At 65.7% G+C, this 21990-nt stretch overlaps 1 protein-coding gene across 8 annotated transcripts; it reads right to left on the minus strand.

The window, feature by feature from the left end:
- Window positions 1-642: 642 nt before the first annotated feature.
- Window positions 643-20688, minus strand: RAPGEF3 (Rap guanine nucleotide exchange factor 3). Of its 8 annotated transcripts, XR_010074030.1 has the most exons (28): window positions 16821-17471; window positions 11836-11889; window positions 11398-11504; window positions 10477-10598; window positions 10184-10358; window positions 9857-9941; window positions 9584-9644; window positions 9258-9334; window positions 8997-9143; window positions 8710-8819; window positions 8390-8481; window positions 7711-7789; window positions 7312-7462; window positions 7120-7202; window positions 6691-6730; window positions 6475-6556; window positions 6229-6375; window positions 6005-6102; window positions 5698-5823; window positions 5430-5611; window positions 5254-5344; window positions 4326-4376; window positions 4049-4136; window positions 3837-3901; window positions 3510-3564; window positions 3334-3405; window positions 3038-3216; window positions 1815-1937 (listed from the first exon to the last, which is right to left on the minus strand). XR_010074030.1 is itself a non-coding variant. In XM_063359018.1 (27 exons), exons 1-27 carry the CDS (start codon window positions 20543-20545, stop codon window positions 1819-1821), a joined length of 2850 nt encoding a protein of 949 aa, XP_063215088.1. In that variant the 5' UTR covers window positions 20546-20688; the 3' UTR covers window positions 643-1818. The 8 variants fall into 8 exon arrangements, 6 of the variants coding, with proteins under 6 accessions (XP_063215088.1, XP_063215087.1, XP_063215085.1 ...); XM_063359018.1 differs by lacking the exons at window positions 3038-3216; window positions 16821-17471 and adding an exon at window positions 20252-20688 and having other exon boundaries at window positions 643-1937; window positions 8390-8478; XM_063359017.1 differs by lacking the exons at window positions 3038-3216; window positions 16821-17471 and adding an exon at window positions 20252-20688 and having other exon boundaries at window positions 643-1937.
- Window positions 20689-21990: the final 1302 nt, after the last annotated feature.

Below are 21990 nucleotides of genomic sequence, written 5' to 3' on the forward strand. Positions count from 1 at the left end.
CTCGTGCTCCTTGGGAAAACACAGCTTGCGGAGGGGCACGGACCACGGTGAGCTTCCCAACGGGATGCTCCTCACAGCCCGTGCCGGGAAAAAACCAGACAGGGGTCAACTTTTCCACTCGAGCGGAGTTTTCCCCAGCCGAGCGGGCCAGCATCCCGCCCGCAGCCAAGGAGGGGACGCATCCATCGTCCCGGCCAACCTGCGGACTGAAGGTAATCTGCAGGCCCAGAAACGTCTGGAAAACGCACAACTCTGGTTTAACCCTTCCTTCCCCACACACGAGCTCTTTCGCTTCAAGGCTCCTTTGGTCTTTCAAGGCAAAGATCCGGGGAAAGGGGGCTGCGGCAGGTCTGGGCTGCCCGATTTGGGTCCAGCTGCCAAGGAATCGCCATCGCTTCTCTGCTTTGCCTTGGCTTGCCCGGACACGCACGCTGCTGGGACCATGGGTGGGGATGGAGTTAGAAACCTGGGAGATGCCCGGTGGCACCACCTGGTCCCCGTGGAGCACGGCCAATCGAGCAGAAAACCACAAAGCCAAGCTTTATAGTGGCGGGGGGACCCAGGGGTCCCGGCATGGACGTGGTGCTGGGAGCCACCAGGAACCCGTGTCCCGCCTCGTCGCCGTCTGCGTCACTCGGAACATTATTTAGGTGCGATGGAGACTTTTATTTTAAGCAACCCGTTCATCTGCATGGTGGTACTAGAAAAGAGCAATTAATGGTCCCTTGTAGCCCAGCCGTACCTGGGGCAAGGCCGGGGCGGGGGGTGGCTTTGGCTTGTGGCTCCACGCTGTGGCTCCGTGGTGGCCCGGCTGGGGCACAGACCTGGCCAGTCACCCAGGCCTGCTCACGGCGTTTGGGAAGGTCATTGCTAAAACCGCTCCGTGCGCATACGGAGATGCTCTGGGGGGAGGGATGGGGGTCGTCACCCCCCACCCCGGGGTCCATCAGCGCTGCCTCCTTCAAAGACATCTCCCCCAAACGCCCGCTCGCGGCCCAGCAGCAACTGGTCAGGGGCTGGGGACGGCCAGAGCAGGTCGCCATCTCCACCACGAGGCCACCACAACTCCTTCCATGATGGATGCTCTCCTGCCTCCGCGCCAGGGCTGTACGTGGCTATTCCTGCCCCCATCCATGCGGGGAAACTGAGGCACGGAGAAGGCTGTGATTAGCCCAGGGTTTGGCAGCACGGGCTGGTTTAAGCCCCAACAGTCCTGGGGCGGATCGTGATACTTTTCCCGTGGCTCCTGGGGACACGCAGCTCCCAGAGGGTGGGAGAGGGGACGCAGCCAGTGCCTCCCACGGGACACACAGGACAAAGGGAAGGGCAGGTCCCTTCTGGGGCTGCCCCCAGCGTCTGTGGGGCAGCACAGCACCGCGAGCCAGACCCGATGGAGACAGGCCATCGGGGTGCAGTGGCGTTCCCTGCTCGTAGGGATGCTCCGGCTCGAGTCCCTCCAGGAGCAAGGGGCATCTTCCAGCCCGGCACCGCCAGGCTGGGCAGCATCGGGGGGCAGCCAGGGTTCCGTCCTCCCCGCGGACGGTGCAGGGAGCGAATCCAGGCTGCTGCAGAGAAGAAAAGGGAGTGCAGCCTTGCATACAAAAATACCTCTATTGCTCACTCCCCTGTCCGTGGCCCTCGCCTGCCCGCGGCCCGGCTGCATCCCGGCATCCCGGTGACGGATCTGGCATGGCCGAGCAGAGGCTGCTCTTGGCCGGCTCCTGCGCAGCCCCGTGCCCGGTCCTCCTGGAAGCTGAGCCAGGGGGCTGCCCCCCGGCAGACGGGCTGCCGCGTCCCTGCTGTCCCCCTCCGGCCCCGTCAAGACTCCAGGTCGTGCGAGAGCCGCAGCAGCTCCTTCTGGCTGTCGATGGCTTTGAGGTGCTGCAGGTACGCCCAGGTGGAGACGGGGCTCCGTACACTCAGGGACTGCTCCGAGCCTGCCGGGGAGAGCTGAGATCAGGGCTGGGCTCTCCCATCCCCCTCCATCCCTTCCGGCTCCGCTTGCCAACCCCCTCCATCACCGCTGGCTCACCTCACGGATCCCCCTTCGCTGCCTCTCGCCTGACTCCCTGATCCTTCCACTGCTGCTGGCTTGGCTCGTTGACCCCCTCCGTCCCCTTCAGCTCGGCTCACTGAACCTCTCCATCACCTCCAGTTGGCTTATGCATCCCCCTCTATCGCCTCTTGCTCAGCTCATTGAAATTCCCCCTCCATCGCCTCTCCTTCTGCCCATGGATCCCCTCCATCACCTCTCCCTCTGCTCATGGATCCCCTCCACCACCTCATGGATCCCCTCCATCACCTCCCGGATCCCCTCCATCACCTCTCCCTCTGCCCATGGATCTGCTCCAGCACCTCATGGGTCCCCTCCATCACCTCTCCCTCTGCTCGTGGATCCCCTCCACCACCTCACGGATCCCCTCCATCACTTCTCCCTCTGCCCACGGATCCCTTCCATCACCTCTCCCTCTGCTCATGGATCCCCTTCACCACCTCATGGATCCCCTCCATCGCCTCTCCCTCTGCCCATGGATCCCCTCCACCACCCCATGGATCCCTTCCATCGCCTCTCCCTCTGCCCATGGATCCCCTCCATCGCCTCATGGATCCCTTCCATCATCTCTCCCTCTGCTCATGGATTCCCTCCATCGCCTCATGGATCCCCTCCATCACCTTCCCCCCAGCACACGGATCCCCCTCCATCTCCTCATGGATCCCTTCCATCACCTCTCCCTCTGCTCATGGATCCCCTCCATCACCTCATGGTTCCCCTCCATCACCTCATGGATCCCTTCCATCACCTCTCCCTCTGCTCACGGATCCCCTCCATCGCCTCATGGTTCCCCTCCATCACCTCATGGATCCCTTCCATCACCTCTCCCTCCACTCACGGATCCCCTCCACCACCTCCAGGAACCCGCTGGAGCTGAAGGAGCAGGAGCAAGTGGGGACAGCCCGGCTCCATGGGGCAAAGCGCTGCCCCATCCTGCTGCCTAACCGCTCCAGCGCTTCCGACATGCTGGAAGCGCCCCCTGACCCTCTTTTAACACGTGGAGCTGCTGACTGGTGCCTCCAGCGTGTGACCCACGGCTCGTCCCACACAGGAGAGGGAGCTCAGCCTCCATCCCCGGGTACTCCCGGGCATCAGCAGCATCCGGACCGGCTTTCACCCACTGCAGCCAGGCTGGTGCCCTCGGGACGTGCCTGCGGGACCCCCTGCCCGAGGACGGTGGGTGCACATTCCCCTGGGTTGGCTCCGAGGGGTGGGGGTCCCCCAGGGCAGGGATGGTGGGGGCGGGGGGGGGGTGCTGGATGGGTGAGCCCCAGACGTACACGTGGAGATCCTGACAGCTTTGGGGTCCTCCGGCCGGTGCGGGGAGCGATTTCGCAGCGGGGAGAGCGGAGCTGGGTGCGGAGAGAGAGAGAGCAGGAGCTCAGCCCCATCCCCAAAAGTGACGGCCCCCGGCCCCATCCTCGCTCGCCCCCCCTCACCCCCCGGGAGCACTCACCGTGTGCGTGGCCCCGGCAGCGCTGCAGGACACGCACGGTCTTTGCCATCATGTGCTGTGGGCAATGCACAAAGGTCACTTGCTGTCACCTGGCCCCACTTTGCTCCCAGGCTGGTAAAACACGGTCCCCTCCGGCTTCAGCGGCCGCTGCCCCGTGTCCCCCCGTGAGGGGACGGCCAGGGGTCCTGGCTGCCGGGGGTGGGGGGGTGGGGGCTGGGCTAATGCCATGGGGGACGCTCTGGATCTGCATCCCAGGGAATCGGGGCGGGGGGACAAGCAGGTCCCCCAAGGTGGGGGTCCGCGGGGGAGCCAAGCCGCCCCACTCACCATCTTCTCAAAGTTGATGAGGTTCTCGGCCAGCGTGCGATTGCCCTCGTGGATGAACGTCATGTCTGCGGCGGCGGGGGGGTGGGGGGGAATGGATTTGGGGATCAGATTCCCGGTCCCTGGGAGGGCTGGATGCATCCCAAGGGATCCCCACCACCCTGGCGTGACCCGTTCCCCACCTGCACCCGCAGCTCCGGAGGCGAGGTACCCACCTTTGAGGAGGAGGGGCACGAAGGGGATGATGGGGGGGCTCAGCTTGGCGACGGCCAGGCGATAGACCCTGTGGTTCCACGACGGGTCCTGGGGACGGAGCGGGACCTCAGCGCAGGGGACACAGCCCCGGCTGCTGCCTGCCCCGGGTGCGGGGGAGAAAGCGGGGGAGACGGGGGGCAGCACCTCCACAGCACCCCTGTGACCTTGCACCCTTTGGGAAGGGGGGGCAAACCCTGGCGGGAAGGGGGATATGGGGTGGGAAGGGGCTGCGCTCACCAGCATCCGCTCCAGCGCCGAGTGCAGCTTTCGGATCTTGTGGGGCAGCCTCTGCGCGGAGAGAGGGTCACCATCACTGGCACCCCAGGTGTCCCACCCCCAGAGAGGGTCACTTCCCCAGCACCCTGCCTCTCCCACCCCACAGACCCCCCAGGGAGGGTCACCGTCCCTGGCACCCCGGCTTTCCCACCCCCAGAGACTCCATGAGAGGGGTCACCGTCACCAGCACCCCCGCTCTCCCACCCCCAGACACCCCCCAGAGAGGGTCACCGTCACCAGCATCCCAGTTCTCCCACCCCCAGAGACCCCGAGAGAGGGTCACTGTCACCAGCACCCCGTCTCTCCCACCCCCAGAGAGGGTCACTGTCCCTGGCACCCCATCTCTCCCACCCCCAGAGAGGGTCACCGTCCCTGGCACCCCATCTCTCCCGTCCCCAGAGACCCCCCCAGAGAGGGTCACCGTCACCAGCACCCCAGTTCTGCCACCCCCAGAGAGGGTCACCATCACCAGCACCCCGTCTCTCCCACCCCCAGAGAGGGTCACCATCCCTGGCAACCCGTCTCTCCCGTCCCCAGAGACCCCCCAGCTCCCCACACCCCGACTCTCCCCCTCTGCACCTCTGTGGGCCCTACACCACCAACTGCTCCGGGTGCTCGCGAGCAATAGGCTCGGAGCCCATTGTCACCCTGGTGGGGGGGACTTTGGCCCCCGGCTGGGTCCAACCAGACCCCCGGGGCTGATCCTGGCCCCCTGCCTTGTGGGAAACACCCCCCGCCTCCAGAATCTCCCTCGCTCGGAGCTTACGGGTGCAGGGGCTGCCTGGACCCCAGCCCCCGGGCCACCCTTGCCCAAGCCAGGGGACCCAGACCCGTCACCCCAGACCTCGCGGGACCTCGCGGGGCTGGCAGCAGCCCGAAGGCTGGTTACCTCCCAGGTCTTGGCCAGCCGGCTGACGGCCGTGTTGCTCACACCAAACATCACCGCGAAGAAGGAATTCAGGTTCTTCTGCTCCTTGAGGCTGCCGGCGAGGACAGAGTCAGGCGAGGAGGCCACCACCGGCTCCGTCCTCGCAAGGACGGGGACAGGGGTGGCGAGGCACTCACTGTGCGGCCAGTTTGATGAACTTGCGGAGGAGCTGGGCTCGCCTGCCCACCTCGGGGCAGAGGCACAGCTCCGTGGCCACCCAGTACTGCAGCTCGTTGAAGCGCCGCATGACCCGCTCCAGGTTGGCCGTGGTCACGTCGTGAAACTTCTGCGGCCCGACGATGTAGTGGATCATTTCCACCTGCAAAGCCCAACGCGGCGGCTGAGGGGTGCCCCGAAAAGCCACCCCAGAAGCATCTCCCGCCCTGGTCCGGGTGCTGGCCTTACCTGGTGGATGCTCTTGAAGAGGTTCCAGTCGTAGTCGGTGAGGTGGCTGGCCAGGTCCTTGGAGCTGATGAGGTCCAGGGTCTCTGAGGAGCCGACGTGGGGACCCAGCTGCTCGGGGTGGGGGGTCTGTGCACAGGAGAGAGGATGCCCGACCCCTCCGGCCATTACCAGGGAAGGCAACACCAGCCCCTTCCCGGGATGGACACCCCCAACCCTGAGCTGCTATGGAGGCACCGCAGCCCCAAATCCCGCTCGGGGGGTCATCCCGGTGCTGCCCACCCCCAGGACCCCCCTGCCCCGTACCCACCAGGCTGCCCAGTTCCTCCACGCTCACGGCAAAGAGCCTCTCGTTGAGCCCCAGCGCCGTGAACACCCCCATGGCGTCCGGCTGCAGCCCCACTTTCTCTGCGGGAGAGAGGAGGGTCGGTGCCGGGATAGAGAAGGGGCCCGATCCTGGCTGGCCACGGGGCAATTGTCACCCTGGTGCGGTGACATCCCGGGGCTGGGGTGGGGGGGGGGAAGCCCGCTCACCTCCGGCCGAATTCACCTTCACTAGGATGTGCTCCCGGTCCCGGCCCAGCCGGGGGGCGAGGGACCGCAGGACGTCCCGCACCGAGGCGTTGACGGGCAGCACCGTGATCAGGCACGAGTGGTCCGGTCTGTAGATCTCGTAGGGCACTACGGGGGGGGGGTGGGGTGTGTGTGTGTGTGTGTGTGAAAGAGTTTTAGCATCCCAGCCGCTGGGGAGGGGACAGTCCCCACTGTCTGTGACCGTACCTTTGTCCTGGGCTCTTAAGGCACAGCTGCTGCCCGGAATGGCCTCCTCCTGGCTCGTGAGCCAGTTCACCGAGCTCCGAGCCTGCGGGTAAGGTGGGGGAGAGCGGGGAGGATGCCACCTCGCCAGCTACCCCTCCTGCCGGGGGTCACCAGAGGCCAAGGGTGACCCAAGTGTCCACCTCCCTCACCCTGGCATCCCCCCAGGGCCACCCCTACCTTGGGCTGGGGAGAAACGCTGCCGTCTCCGTTCTCCAGCCTGCAGCGAGAGGATAAAGGTGGTGTTAGAGCCCTGCAGCCCCCGTCTGTGCTGGAGACAGAACCGGGTCCTGCAGCCCCCCGGGATCCAGGCCACCACCAAGCCCCCCGAGCATCCCTGCCCCACTGGGCACCAGATGCCCTCCTGTGGCCGGGAAATCCCCATGCTGGGGACAAAGTGGCCCGAGAGCTGCTGGCATCCCCTCCAGCATCTCCCCAAGTCGTGGCAATCACTGCTTTGTTGGCCAAAAGCTCAGCCCCATGAAAAGCACAATATCCTGCAGGCACGAGGGGTGCAGGACCCGGGGACACGGGCATCAGCGATGGCTCTGGGGGCAGAGCCAGGCTCTGTTTCGGACGGGGACAGCCCTCCATCCCCAGGGGACTCACGCTCGGGGCCGCCGGCGGTCCTGCGCTTGCTCCTGGCCCAGCCCTCCCAGGCGGGGGTCCTGGCTCGCCAGGTCGGCGAGGTTCTGCGGGAGGAAGGTGCCCAGCAGGTCAGCAGAGGGTGGTGAGGGCCAGACCCCCCCCTCTCCCCTCTGGGGACATCCCCTCCCACCCTGGTCCCGCTGCCGCCGGTACCTGCAGCAGAGCCGTGGTGCTGCGGTCGCCCTGCAGCAGCCGCCCGTAGAGCAGCACCCACTGGCTCACCAGCCGCAGGATCTTCCGCCGCTTGTGCAGGGAGTAGGTGGCCTTCTCCTGCTCCGAGCCCTCCAGCGGCTCCGCGCGGAAACTGGGACCAGTCAAGGGCACCAACATGGGTGACGGGGACCCCCAGAGGTGTGCACCCAGGACAGGACGGAAGACGGGGATGTGTCCCGTGCCCAAGAGCCTGGGGAATTCGGGGCTCCCCTGGCCAACCCCTGAGGTCCCACCGGGGTGACAGGGACCAAGCTGGGCGCGCTGGCCCCTGGCCGGGGGGTGCGTGGAGTGGGATGGAGCCCGGTGTCCCCCCGCCCAGTTCCAGCTGCAGAAGGATACTGGTGCAGCAGAGCTCTGCAGAGCTGCGAGGTCGGCATGAACACGGTGTAAGTCAGCAGGAAATCCCCCAGCAGGGTATCTGGAAGGGACCGGGCCACCATCATTCACCCGTCACGGCGGCCAGCGGGCTGGGGACACGGTGGTCACAGCCAGGCGGCGCAGCTGGCTGGGAAAGGGTCACCCGCGCCCTGCGTGGGGTTGGCCTGTGGTGTCCCCCACCAGGGTGACCGTGCTCATTGCGGGTCATTTTTTGCTTCTAAAAATGACGGAAAGGGCTGGCGGGGCGGCGGGTTTTGGGGGCGGAAAGAAAAACCCAAGGGCTGCAGGAGAAGCGCAGCACTCGCAGGCAGCGAGCCCCAAGGCAGCGACGATGCCACCAGCTCAGCTGCTCCGATTTTTTACCCGCTGGGGACATCTCCTGGTTCCCGTCTCGCCTGGTTTTGCTCCGCTCCAAAGGCAGAGGGAGATGGAGGGATGCGGGAGAGGAGAGAGGAGACGCTCCCTGCCCCGGGGCTGCCTCCCTCTCCCGCCCCGATGGGGGGTTTTTAGGGTGAAAGGAGCAGCTTTCGGGGTTGATCACCAAAGGCAGTCCCGCCCGGTGCTGGTCCCCCTGCCCCCATCTCAGGGTGGCTTGGGGACGTGGTCCCCGGAGCAAGGGGGAGACCCCCCTCCCACCTACCCACGGGGTCGTAGAGCGTGGCGTCGAGCCTCATGAACTCCAGCAGATGCTCGAGGATCTTCTCCGGCGTCCCAGCCATCACGAAGTACCTGCTGGGCAGAGCACCGGGCGCATCAGGGAAGGACGGGCCACCCCAGCTGTGGGCAGGGCCACCACGCCGGGCCACCGGGCCGCTCGATGTAGCTGCTCAGCATGGCCTGGCATCCCTGATCCCCCTCTGAGGACACGGAGACTCCTCCAAGGGAAGCCGGAGGAGGCAGGGGGACAGGCAGCGTTGATGGCATGGCTGCGAGGAGGGGACAGGGACATGCTGCTGTCACCTGCTGCTCCGTGCCGCGGCTGGCTGGTTGCTGCCACCCTGCAGGTTCTTCTGCAGGACGAGCACCACCTTCCCGTGCTCCTTCAGGCGCACGGTGTTGGCTTCCACATCCTAGAGAGAAAAACCAGCCATCAGCCCGGCTCGGAGCCGTCAGGGAACCCCCGGCTGGCTGATGGCACCCCAAAACCCCGTGTTGGCAGGCGGAGAAGTGTCCTCCCCTGCAGACACCAGGAAGGGTGCACGGTGTGTCCCGGCTGGGACCCAGCGCCCCACGAGCCCCCTGCCCACCTTGAGGATGTGGTTGAAGTCCTGCTTGTCCACCCGGAGGAAGTGGCAGTTGTCCTCTCGCAGGATGATGGTGGCCGCCCGGGGCGCGTCGTTCACCAGTGCCAGCTGCCCAAAGTCGTCCCCCTCGTGCAGGGTGGCCACCAAGCCCTGGAGGGGGGTGGGCAGAGAGGGTGAGGGGATGGCGTGGGAGCCCCTCATCCCTGCTGGGGGGACAGTGACATGGGGTGTCTGGAGAGCCCCGCGGCACAGGGACACCCCTACCTTGCCATGGGTGACCACGTTCACCGAGCCCTTCCAGATGATGTACCACGATGTGCCCTTATCTCCTTGGCTGAACACTGCAGGGGAAATGGGGGCAGTCAAAGAGGAGGAGCCCCCAGGCATCCCTCTTCAGCCCGTTCCCCCCCGAGCCCCCAGCCCAGGAGAATGCGGCGAGTGCTCTGGTCCCCTCCATGCCCGGTCCACCAAGGGACAGCGAGAGCATCCACACTGATGGCAACGGCTCCAGCCGTCCTCCCCAGGCTGGGGACCCTTCCCTGGGGGTCCCGGGGTGCCCCTGCACAGCTCCGGGGGCCCACGATACTCACACACGGTGCCAGCTCTCTGGTGCGACTCGAACATCAGCACGGATGCCAGCTCCCGCTTCACCTGCGGCAAGAGGCACCCGCCATGAGGGTCACCCCGGCCCGGAGCTGAGCCAGGAGGGGACACCCTTGGGAACAGGGGACAGGGCGGGAAGGGAGCCCAGGGATGCTCAGAGACGCCCAGACGGGAAGCGATGGGATGCGGGAGGATTTGGGGAGCAGGAGGGGTTTGGGGACACACACATGCACGCGCTGCGGGGGGAGCGGGGCGCTCACCGAGTTGGAGAGATGAGCCACGGCTTTGATGTGGAGGAGCTCCTCAAATATGAGCTCCAGCTCGTCCTCCGTGCGCTGGGCAGGCCTGGGAGGGGACGGGGCGGGGGGGTCAGCAGCCATCCGTGCCCCCTCTCCCCACCACATCCCAGGGCGCAGCTCTGCTGGCACAACCCCCTGGCCCAGCACCCTCTTTCTCCCCCAGGTCCGGCAGCCGTGGAAGAGATGCTCGGGTCACCCTCACCCACCGCAGCCCCTTTGGGACTCCAGGGTTGAAATGAGCCCTCCCCCCCCAGCCCCCGGCCCCCTGGGAGCCCCCGGGCCACTCACGGCTTGCGCAGGGCCATGGTGAGCAACGCGTCGGGACCCAGCTGGGCCAGGAAGGCCAGTGCCTCCAGCAGCTCCTCCGCATCCCGCAGCCCCGTGCCGGACTCAGGGCTCAGCTCCAGCTCGGCAAAGCGGTAAAACTGGGTGTCCTTGTCCTGGAAATGCCACTCCTGCTTCACTGCGGGGCGGGGGGAGAGCGCCATGAGCTCGGCTGTGCACCCACGGCAGACCCGGGGGGGTGCCACGTGCACCCACGGCAGCCCCCGGCAGCCCCCAGTCCCACCGCCCGCCCTCACCGTGGGTCAGGACACCTCCGTCCACCAGCACCTGGCAGACGCCGACGGCCTGGCTGCGTGTCTGCACGGCCAGCCCGGCGCTCAGCAGCCAGTCCACCAGCTCCTTCCCCGAGCAGCACTGCCTGCAACGGCAGAAAGGGTGAGAATTGTCCCCAAAACGGGGCTGCGGCACCCGGCACCCCGGGGGAGCCCCTGCCTGGGACGGTGCCTTGGGTTGAGCGACACAGGACTAATTTCTCTTCTAATGCCCGGGGAAAACTGTGCTTTTAGAAGACTCTAGTGCCTGAATCGGTGAAAATATTTACTTTATCGCCAGCTCTGGGGGGCGGGTTTCAAGGGCTCAGTGTTTTTGAGGTGCGGGGACGGGGAGGAGCGAGACCCGGGCACTCGCCCCAAGCTGCCACCGGGGTTATTCCATCCCACGGACGGCACTTTCCAGAGAAATCAGAGAGTTTGCTGAGTTCTCTCTCTCCCTCCCTTGCTGGCTGCCATCCTGAGCACTCCTCGCCCCGGTGCCGGAGCCCCAAGCCCTTCCCTTCCTCCCGTGGCCGCAGCGCTCGCAGGGTCCCACCTTGGCTGTCCCTGCGGGGAGCACACGGCTTCTGCTGGGGGAACGGGCCGGGCATGATCCTTGGGTATTTTATATTGGTATCGGGATCAATACTGGTCCTCTAGTGTTATTAATGTTAATTATTTACTCTTATCCTATTAAATCTATTTATATTTCAACCCTCGTGTATCCTTGTTTTCCCCGATTCCCCTTCCCGGGTGGGGAGGGCTCATCAGGTGATGGAATAATTGTCTAAATGACAATAAACCATTATGGGTTTCTCAAACCCTATCAGAGGGACAGGAGAAGTCCTGCCCTCGTCCCGGGCAGCCCGGGGTGTCCCCTGGCATGGCAGGGTGCCACCGTCCCACCTGTGATGCCGCAGGTGATGCTTGTGGTCCCGGATGAGGCCGGGGCGGGTGCTGGTGAGGTGGATGAAGAGGAGCTTCCCGGCTCGCCAGATCTTCTCCGAGGATGCCTGGGGGTGGAAAGGGATTTTACAGCTTGCTGGGGAAGCGGGGAGAGCACGGGTGGCAAGGTATGGACCCTGACACCTCGCAGGGTCATCCGTGTCCCCAACACCCTGCACGAGCTGCGATACACCTCACGCCCGCCCCAGCACCCCGGGATCTCCATCACCTGCCCCCCGGAATGGCCGAGCCCAAGGGTGTGAGCATCCCAGAGCTGAGCCAAGGACCCCAGGGCACAGGGGTGCTCCGGCCCCCCGCCCCTCACAGCCTTCAAGACATGATTTGCCATCCTCCCCCTCCCCAAACTCAGGTCCTTGTGGCTTTTCCCAGCCCACCCACCTGGGTAAGGCTGTGTCCATAATCCAGGGTGGATTCCGCGTCCAAAAGTGGAGTCTGGAAAACCGAAAAGAAGAGGGTTAGAATTATAGAATCACTGAATGGTTGGAGTTGGAAGGGACCTTAAAGCCCACCCAGTGCCACCCCCTGCCCTGGGCAGGGACACCCCCCACCAGCCCAGGTTGCTCCAAGCCCCGTCCAACCTGGCCTTGAACCCCTCCAGGGATGGGGCAGCCACAGCTTCTCTGGGCAACCTGGGCCAGGGGCTCACCCCCCTCACAGCCAAGAATTTCTTCCCCAGATCTCACCTAAATCTCCCCTCTTTCAGGTTAAAACCCTTCCCCCTCGTCCCGTGGCTCCCCTCCCTGCTCCAGAGTCCCTCCCCAGCTTTCCTGGAGCCCCTTGAGGGACTGGAAGGGGCTGGAAGGTCTCCCCGGAGCCTTCTCTTCTCCAGGCTGAACCCCCCCAGCTCTCTCAGCCTGTCCCCACAGCAGAGGGGCTCCAGCCCTCCCAGCATCTCCGGGGCCTCCTCTGGCCCCGCTCCAACAGCTCCGTGTCCTTCTGCTGTTGGTGCCCCAGGGCTGGAGGCAGCGCTGCAGGGGGGTCTCACAGAGCGGAGCAGAGGGGCAGAATCCCCCCGCCTCGCCCCCCTGCCCACACTGCTGGGGCTGCGGCCCCAGTTGCCGGTGGCTTTCTGGGCTGCCAGCGCACATGGCTGGGACATGTCGAGCTTCTCACCCACCGGCCCCCCCAGGTCCTTCTCCTCAGGGCTGCTCTCCAGCCATCCTCCGCCCAGCCGGGGTTTGTGCCTGGGGTTGCCCTGACCCAGGGGCAGGACCTTGCACTAGGCCTGGTTGAACTTCAGGAGGTTGGCAGGGTCCCACCTCTCCGGCCTGTCCAGCTCCCTCTGGATGGCATCCCTTCCCTCCAGCGTGTCACCGCGCCACACAGCTCGGTGTCGTCAGCAAAGTTGCTGTGGGTGCCCTTGATCCCACCATCCACGTCACCAACAAAGATGTTAAACAGCACCGGTCCCAGTACTGACCCCCGAGGACCACCATTTGTCATGGCTGGTGGCCGTGGGGGCTCTGCCGTGTCCCCCCTCACCCCACACACCCCAAGGGGGCTCCTGCCCCCTCCCAAGGCACAGCTCAGCCTCGGCCCTACACCAAGACGAGCATCGGCGCACGTTCCCCAGCACCGACCTCCTCGAAGCAAGGCGAAGCCTTCCCTCTGCCCCGTCCTCGCTGAAAACGGCCCCCGCCAATGCTTGCGCCCAGAAACCTGCCTATTTTTCCCTGCATCGCCCGAAACCTTCGCCGCTTTACACCCCCTTTTCCCTTGCACGCCCCCCAGCCACACCAACGCCCCGGCCACGCGCTCGCAGGGAGGGCACCCCCCAGGGCGACCCCTTTGGGTACCACTAAAGATCCTGCTTCAGGGAGCAGCGACCTGGGACGTCCCAACAGAAAAACGAGCCCGGATCCGGCTCGAAGCATCACCGTTGTGCCACCGTGTCCCACCGGCCCCATGCGTGCACCGGGGGGACCTCACCCCCCCAATCCCCCCCCCCCGACTCCCTGCAGTTATGTTTAACTTCAGAAAGGGAAGTGCATTCAAATGAGGGAGCCGGGAGATAAAAGAAGGAAGTTAAAAGTAAAATCGTTGCAAACAGGGATCAAAGCCATGGGATTTGAGGCAGGGAGCTTGCCACTGGGGGAGAAGGACTTCAGAAAGACCTGGGGAAGCTGGCGCAGCCCCTGGGGAGGGAGCGGTGGCCAAAACCCAGGGTTTTTCCTCCAGCTTTGAAGCCGGGTCCAAACAAAGAGGACGGAAAAGATCCCAAACTCCGTCGGGTTACGGGAACGGCCCCAGAAAGCCTTGGAGAGGCGGAGGATGAGCTTGCAGAGGACACCAGGGATGGGAGCCGCGGCCAGGCTGTCCCAGGGCAGGCGATGGGGAGCAAGAGCTGCAGAGGACGAGGGGAGCAGAGAGCCATGAAGAGCACGTGCCCGAACCCTTCCCTGCAGGCGACGCGTCCGGGGACGGCTCTCAAATCACAGCACGGCCAGAAAAAAAAACCTTAAACAAATCAATAAATCCTGAAAAATCAGCTGTGACGAACCACCGAGACGCGGCGGTTCCGTGCGCCGGGAGGAGCTCGGCAGCAGAACGGCAGAATTGCGGCGGGTGATGCGTAACCTCGGAGCTGGCGAATATGAAGCTGTTTTTCCAAAGGATTTTAAGGAAGAACCTGGAAACAATGGACCAGCAAAGCAGAAGGTCACCGGGCACGTGCTGGGTACGGGGGAACAGCAGTGGGTAACATTCAACACAGAAATGCCTAAAATAAGGTATATGAGGAGAAAACAAGCTCAGTCTTCCCTCGCTCGTGGTCAGAGGCTCTGAACTCAAGCAGGAGTCTGCGGCGGTGACCGAAAATGTGAACTTGGGCCTCGACAGCTGTGAAAAAAATGCAAATAGTGGGATGGGTGTCAGTAGGAAGAGAGCAAAATAGGAAACCTCGCCGAGCCACGGCACACCCGGAGCAATTCAGTGCTCCCTGAGGAGAGAAACGCACCCCTTGGGGGGTGGAAAAGCCCTGTCGCCCACCAAGGTTTTCACTCCATTTAACTTAAATCTGCACGTGAGGAGTGGATCCAACGCAGTTTTCTAAACCGGTTCCTCTTTTAATGTTTTCTTATCCCAATATGCTGTTTTCTTAACCCAAAAATAGCTCAGGGATCCAAAAATGGCACAGGGAGTCCCTCCCGGAGGGACTGGCATCATCGCGTTGTCAGGAATAGCTGCGGGCCATCTCCGACCGAGCCACATCCCGGCTGTCGGGGACAGACCGGCTGCCAACCGCTGCGGCACAATCCGGATCCGTGTTCAGCTCCGCCATCCAGAGCGACGCCGGTCCCTGCCAGGCCACGCTTGAGTCCTCGGTTTCTCCACCACTGCTCATGCCTCTGGTTATCCCCCATCGGCAGCTGATTTTTAACCCTTGCGTTCATTTTCCTCCCCTCAGGGAACGGATGCTCCGGGCAAAATCATAGAACCGTAGAACGGTTTGGGTGGGAAGGGACCTTAAAACTCACCCAGTGCCACCCCCTGCCCTGGGCAGGGACACCTCCCACCAGCCCAGGTTGCTCCAAGCCCCGGCCAACCTGGCCTTGAACCCCTCCAGGGATGGGGCAGCCACAGCTTCTCTGGGCAACCTGGGCCAGGGGCTCACCCCCCTCACAGCAAAGGATTTCTTCCCCAGATCTCACCTAAATCTCCCCTCTTTCAGGTTAAAACCCTTCCCCCTCGTCCCATGGCTCCCCTCCCTGCTCCAGAGTCCCTCCCCAGCTTTCCTGGAGCCCCTTGAGGGACTGGAAGGGGCTCCAAGGTCTCCCCGGAGCCTTCTCTTCTCCAGGCTGAACCCCCCCAGCTCTCTCAGCCTGTCCCCACAGCAGAGGGGCTCCAGCCCTCCCAGCATCTCCGGGGCCTCCTCCGGCCCCGCTCCAACAGCTCTGTGGCCTTCCCGTGCTGAGGACTCCGGAGCTGGCCACAGTTTTCCAGGCGGGGTCTCCCCCAGAGCGGAGCAGAGAGGGACCAAAAAAAGCCGAGGGAGGAAGGGCTGAAGCATCAAGGCCCGGCCCAGCCGCAGCCCCGGTCCCGCTGCAAAGGCGGCCGCGCTCCCATCCCGGGGGCTGCCCAGAGGGACGAGGGCTCCCTGAATAAACAACCTGTTCATCTGCGTGTGCCGCATAAATCACAGGCGGGGTGTTGGGGCGGGGGGAAGGCAGAGCACCCGTCAGACCTGTTCTCCACGCGCTGCCCCGGCCGGGGCAGTTACTGCCCTTTGAGCATTAACCCCGCGACGGGGTGAGGGCCACCTCGGGGCGTCTTCACCTCGAGGGGAAGGTTTTGTGGTGTGTGTCCCGTCTCCCCCCCCCCCATTTCTCCCTGGCCCGCAGCACCCCGGGCTGGTGGGGGAGGTGGTGGGCACTCGAAACACGGCGTCTTCTGGCCCGGATCCTGCTTGGATCCGCTGGCTTTGGGATGGTGGGGAAGGTTTGAGCAATCCCAGCATGAGGGACAGCCCGGACGAAAGCCTCAATTAAGGGCAGGAGTAATTAGCTTCAGAAACCTTCTTTGCAAATGAATTCAAGGACAAAAAATATCGCCTACCGGGAGCTGAGGGGACTCCAAAGAATCCCGGCACCTCCTGGCAGGGTGATGGAGGCGGACACCCGGCGATGGGTGCTCTGCCCTGCGCTGCCTGCCTGTCCCAGGCCGCTCCCCGGGTTTCCTCCAGCCCTTTCCATACCCTCAGCTCTTCCCCATCCTCCTCCGGACACCTCTGGAGCAACCAACCTGCCCTCAGCACTTTGCAACTGGTTTAGGAGAGATTTGGGGAGCGGAAGGATGGAAAACAAGCGGCTCCGGGAAGGCAGCAGGTCCCTGGGGACACTCCCGACTCGGCCACGCTGCCGCTGAGGCCGGGACACGGTGACTTACTCACTCTGCAAACTCTCCCCAGCCTCGTGACCGCCCCGTGGAACAGGAAACGCGCCGGCAATCGCAGAGCAAATGTTTGCAAATAGGAGCCGGGCTGCGGCCGGAGAGAGGAGCTCCCCCCCCCGTGGGACCCGGAGTTTCGTGTCACCCCCTCGGGTGCAAGCGTCAACTGCTCCGGCGGTCCCCAACCCGCCTTTGGCATCACCCCGTAAGGGAGGTCTGTCCTTCAGGCAGGGAGCCAGGACGCGCCGCGGTCCTGCTCCGAGCCACGCTGACAAGGACACCGAAGGAGACTTGCAAAAACCCTGCCCAGGGACGAGCGCTCGGAGCCATTACTCCCTCCTGGGCTTTTCTCCCTGCCAGGCCAGCTCTTGAACCGCCCGCAAAACCTCACGGCTGGCCCCAAAAACCCCGGCCCAAAGCATCCCTGCTGCCCAGCTCCCGGGTCCGGCCCCACAGGATGCCCTCCCCACCCTCACCCCCTGCCTCATCGCCGTCTCCGAACCGCTTCCGAAGGAGTTGCCTCTTTCCATCTTCCTGCTTACGGGACGCGCGGGCGCTCGGATCCTGCTTGTCTCCAGAAATCCGGCAGCGGTGGGCGGGCGGGCGGGCGGCCAAGGCCAACGGCGACCATTCCACGCTCGCGCGCTGCTTTTGTTTGGGATCCCGAGGAAAACAACAGGAGTTATTTCAGGCTTTACGGCTCCGGAGAAAGTCCTCGCCCATCCGCAGCCTCCAAAGGCCCGGCAGCCAGCCAGGGGCTTGCCATCCCCCCCGGGAGCCTCGCCGGGGAGGGGGGGGGTCAGGGGACCTGCTCTGTCCCCTCCGTCCTCTCCAGGAACGTGGTGACATGGTGGCACTTGTACTCTGGGAAGGTGAAGGACGGAGCTGCTTGGGGACGCCGGGCTGCGATGTCCCGCTGATGCCAGGGAACGGCAGCCTGGGCTGGAGGCTTGTGGCAAAGAAAGAGCTGGGAGGGATTTGCCGGCACCGGGATGAGGGAAACAAGTTGCCAGGAGGGATGAGACGGAGCCACCAGGCGAGGAGGAGTTTCCAGGAGCCATAGGCTTGCAGCGATGGGGACAAGGGACAATATTGCTGCTCCAAGGCACAGCCAGACGGTTCCCCGCCGTCCGCCTCTCCCGTACCCGCCCTGAGCAACGGGCACCTGCAAAAAGTGGGGAAACCCCCCCCCTTCCCCAGCAAAAATCAGCTCCACTCCCCTCAAACAGCCAGCGGTTGTCCCCACGCACGGCAGAGCCACTCGGGGAGGGGACACTCCTGCACGTGCCACCGCGCTGCCAGACTCGGTCAGGTTTATCCCGGTCCGGCAGTTTAGCCCAGTGACGCTCCAGCCGGCTGCTTTCCCAAGCTCCCCGGCTTTTTGCCGCTCAAAAAACCTGCCCAAAATTAAGTTCCTAAAAGTTCTGGGGAGAAAAAAATCAGGAAGAAGGTGGGGGGGGGGGGGAAGGGAAAAGAGAGGAAAGCTCTTATTTTTGTGAAGGAGCTTGCACGCCGCACAGAAATGCCGAACGGGGGGGTGTTCCCTTAAAGTAATTTCACTTTTTTCCTTAAAAAATATTTGTCTCCGGTCAAGCAGTGTGGGAAGGGGAAGGTCAGGAAGCTCAGATGGGGCAGGTGAACAGGCTCCGGGGTCACCTCCCAGCCCAAAGGGGACGGCAAGAGGCCAAGAGCGGGGACCTTTTGTACCCCAGAGACCCCCAAGGGACGGCACGGACCCGGGGAGGGAGGACGTGAGGTTGAGCACCGTCCCGCTGCCAAGAGACAGGTTTCTCCTGGAGAAACGGCCTGACCCTGGTGGGGAGGGAACGTTTTGAACCCCGTGTGCCGCAGGGGAAGGTCTTTCCTGTTCGCACGCTCGGGGTTGGGGTGCGCTGCCCGGCCGCCGCGCGCCGCAGCACAATAGCACCGGGCTCATTTCACGCCTGGCTGCCAAACGCTGCCGGGAGAAGGGGTCAGGGCAGGCGGCTGCAGAAATGCCTGGCTCCCTGCACGCCTCGCCTGGCTCCTTGCACGCCTGGCTCCCTACATAGCTTGCCTGGCCGCTTGCACGCCTGGCCCCTTGCACACCTGGCCCCTGCACGCCTGGCCCCTTGCACACCTTGCCTGGCCCCTTGCACACTTGGCTCCCTGCACGCCTGACCCCTTGCACGCCTGGCCCCTTGCACGCTTGGCTCCCTGCACGCCTGGCCCCTTGCATGCCTGGCCCCCTGCACGCTTGGGTCCCTGCACTCCTGGCTCCCTGCACGCCTCGCCTGGCCCCTTGCACGCTTGGCTCCCTGCACACCTCGCCTGGCTCCCTGCACACCTGGCCTGGCTCCTTGCATGCCTGGCCCCTTGCACGCTTGGCTCCCTGCACACCTCGCCTGGCCCCTTGCACGCCTGGCCCCTTGCACGTCTTGCCTGGCCCCTTGCACACCTGGCTCCCTGCACACCTGGCCCCTTGCACGCTTGGCTCCCTGCACGCCTGGCCCCTTGCATGCCTGGCCTGGCTCCTTGCATGCCTGGCCCCTTGCATGCCTGGCTCCCTGCACACCTCGCCTGGCCCCTTGCACGTCTTGCCTGGCTCCTTGCATGCCTGGCCCGGCTCCTTGCACATCTTGCCTGGCCCCTTGCACGCCTGGCCTGGCTCCTTGCATGTCTGGCCCCTTGCACGCTTGGCTCCCTGCACACCTCACCTGGCCCCTTGCACGCCTCGCCTGGCTCCCTGCACGCCTGGCCCCTTGCACGTCTTGCCTGGCTCCTTGCACGCCTGACCCGGCTCCTTGCACATCTTGCCTGGTTCCTTGCACGCCTGGCCCCTTGCACGCCTCGCCTGGCTCCCCGCATGCCTGGCCCCTTGCACGCCTGGCCTGGCTCCTTGCATGTCTGGCCCCTTGCACGCTTGGCTCCCTGCACACCTCACCTGGCCCCTTGCACGCCTCGCCTGGCTCCCTGCACGCCTGGCCCCTTGCACGTCTTGCCTGGCTCCTTGCACGCCTGACCCGGCTCCTTGCACATCTTGCCTGGTTCCTTGCACGCCTGGCCCCTTGCACGCCTCGCCTGGCTCCCCGCATGCCTGGCCCCTTGCACGCCTGGCCTGGCTCCTTGCATGTCTGGCCCCTTGCACGCTTGGCTCCCTGCACACCTCGCCTGGCCCCTTGCACACCTGGCCCCTTGCACGCCTCGCCTGGCTCCCTCCACGCCTGGCCCCTTGCATGCCTGGCTCCCTGCACGCCTGGCCCCTTGCACGCCTGGCTCCCTGTGCGCCTGGCCTCCCAGCCAGCAAACAGGAGGGGGGGAGCAGGGTGCAGGTCACAGATCACAGCCCTCTGCCAGGCCAGCCAGGAAAGAGGGAAAGGCCAGACCTGCCCTGCAAAGCCCTGCTCAGAAAGTGGCGCTGGAGGCGGCGATAAGCCTTGGGGGGGGCCCTACTTGGCTCTTGCGGTGGCTTCGCTGAACCCCGTCCTCACCCAGGTGCAGACCGCCGGGACAAGGAGGGACCCTGAGAGGGGACAGCCGGCAGCCAAGGGGGTTCCTTGGCCCAGGGTCCATCCCTTGGGGCAAAGAGGGACGCTGACAGGGGAAAGCCGGCAGCCAAGAGGGTTCCTTATCTCAGGGTCTGTCCCCCGGTGCCAGGAGGGATGTTGATAGCGGAAAGCCGGCAGCCAAGGGGGTTCCTTGGCCCGGGGTCCATGCCTTGGGGCAAAGAGGGATGCTGAGAGGGGAAAGCCGGCAGCCAAGAGGGTTCCTCGGCCTGGAGTCCGTCCCCTGGTGCCAGGAGGGATGCCGAGAGGGGAAAGCCGGCAGTGAAGGGGGTTCCTTGGCCCGGGGCCCGTCCCTTGGGACTCTCGGTGGTGGGGGGGGTCCCCCGACCGGGTCTCCCCCCTCCCGCCCAGCCCGCACTCACCCAGCGGATGCCTTGGATGCGGGGCAGGCTGCCCCCCTCGCCCTCCAGCCGGATCTCGTAGCTGGAGCTCCGGAACAAGTGCATCTTCTTCAGGAGCACCGAGAGCCGGTTCCCCTCAGCCCCAGCTCCCCCGGCGGGGGGCGGCGGCGGCGGCGGCGACGCGGGGGGGGACCGAGCAGCACCGGCCCCCGGTTCCAGCCCGGCTCGCCGTGTGCCCTGCCGGCTCCGGGCTACCGGGGCTCCGGGGCCCCGCCGCGCCGCCTCCCCGGCCGCCCCGGCCCCGCCAACCTTCATGAGGCGGCGGGGCGGGGGGGCGAAGCCATCGCGGCCGCAGCCCCCGGAGCTGCTCCGGCGGCTCCGCGGCGCTGCTCGGGACGGGACGGGACGGGTCGAGCTCGGCGCCGCCGCCGCCGCCGCCGCCACCGCCGCCGCCGCCGCCGCGCCGGGCTGGGCGCGCCCCGCCCCCGAGCGGGCTGGGAGCGGGAGCGGGAGCGGGGCCCGCCCGCAGCCCCTCCCCGGGGTCCCACGGTCCGACACCCCGCACCGGGAAACCCCCCCCAACACACCGCTCTCGGCGCCGGGACACCCCCCCCAACACCGCCCTTGGCACCGGGACGCCCCCCCCCCACCGCCACCCTCGGCACCGAGATACCCCCCCCACCGCTCCCGGCACCCGGACACCCCCCGACACCGCTCTCGGCAACGGGATACCCCACCACCACCACCACCCTCGGCACCGGGACACCCCCCCAACACCGCCCTCGGCACCGGGACACCCCCCGACACCGCCCTCGGCAACGGGACACCCCCCCACCACCACCGCCCTCGGCACCGGGACGCCCCCCCAACACCGCCCTCGGCAGCGGGACGCCCCCCGACACCGCTCTCGGCAACGTGATGCCCCCCCGCACCGCTCTCGGCAACGGAACATCCCCCCCAACACATCACCCACGGCACCGGGACACCCCCCCCGACACCGTCCTCGGCACTGGGACACACCCCCCCACCACTCTCTGCAACGGGACACCCCCCAACACACCACCCTCGGCACCGGGGCGCCCCCCGCCCACCCCAGCCCTCGGCAGCGGGACACCCCCACACCCCCCCCCCCCTTGGCACCGGGATGCCCCCAGGCCCTCAGCACCAGGACACACCAGTCCCCCCCCCCGGACTCAACATCCTGGGGGGGGCCTGGCCCGGACCCCCACTTGCTGGACTCCCCAGTCAGCGTCAGCCCTGCATGGCCCCCGGGGACCCCAGACCCTGGGGATCGGGGTGTCCCCAAGAGCCCCTACAACACCCCACCAAGACCCCAGGGATCGGGGTGTCCTCAAGAACCCCTGTGCACCCCCCCAGGACCCCAGGGACTGGGGTGTCCCCAGGAGCCCCTGTGTACCCCAAGCAGGCCCTGGGGATCGGGGTGTCCCCAAGAGCCCCTACAACACCCCGCCAAGACCCCAGGGATCGGGGTGTCCCCCTGAGCCCCCGCCCTTCCCCTGAGCACCCCACCAAGACCCCGGAGCTGAGGGAACCACAGGGCCCCCCCTGCCCTGCTCAGTCCTGCCGGGCCCAGCCTGGCGGGGGGAGAACGGGGCACAGAGGTGCTGGAAAGTGGGAGCGATCCGTACTGGGGAGGTGGCCCCCAGCCTCCGGCCGGGGAGCGCGGAGGAGCCGAGCTGGAGCACGGCCCAGCGGTCCCGGGAGTGCTTGCGCTGGGGCTTCTGGCTAAAAAGAAAGGG

This window comes from Chroicocephalus ridibundus, chromosome 24 (assembly GCF_963924245.1).
Source record: "Chroicocephalus ridibundus chromosome 24, bChrRid1.1, whole genome shotgun sequence".
Taxonomy (NCBI): Eukaryota; Metazoa; Chordata; class Aves; order Charadriiformes; family Laridae; genus Chroicocephalus; species Chroicocephalus ridibundus.

Bases quoted from the DNA above. Each gene is read 5' to 3' on its own strand.
- RAPGEF3 (XM_063359013.1), bottom strand. From the start codon at position 17,405: ATGGCTCCTGGAAACTCCTCCTCGCCTGGTGGCTCCGTCTCATCCCTC. The intron at 11,890-16,820 runs GTGAGGGTGGGG...TCGGTTTTCCAG, and splicing joins AGACGGCGATGAGGCAGGGG to ACTCCACTTTTGGACGCGGA. The intron at 6,376-6,474 runs GTACGGTCACAG...CCCCCCCCGTAG, and splicing joins CTTAAGAGCCCAGGACAAAG to TGCCCTACGAGATCTACAGA.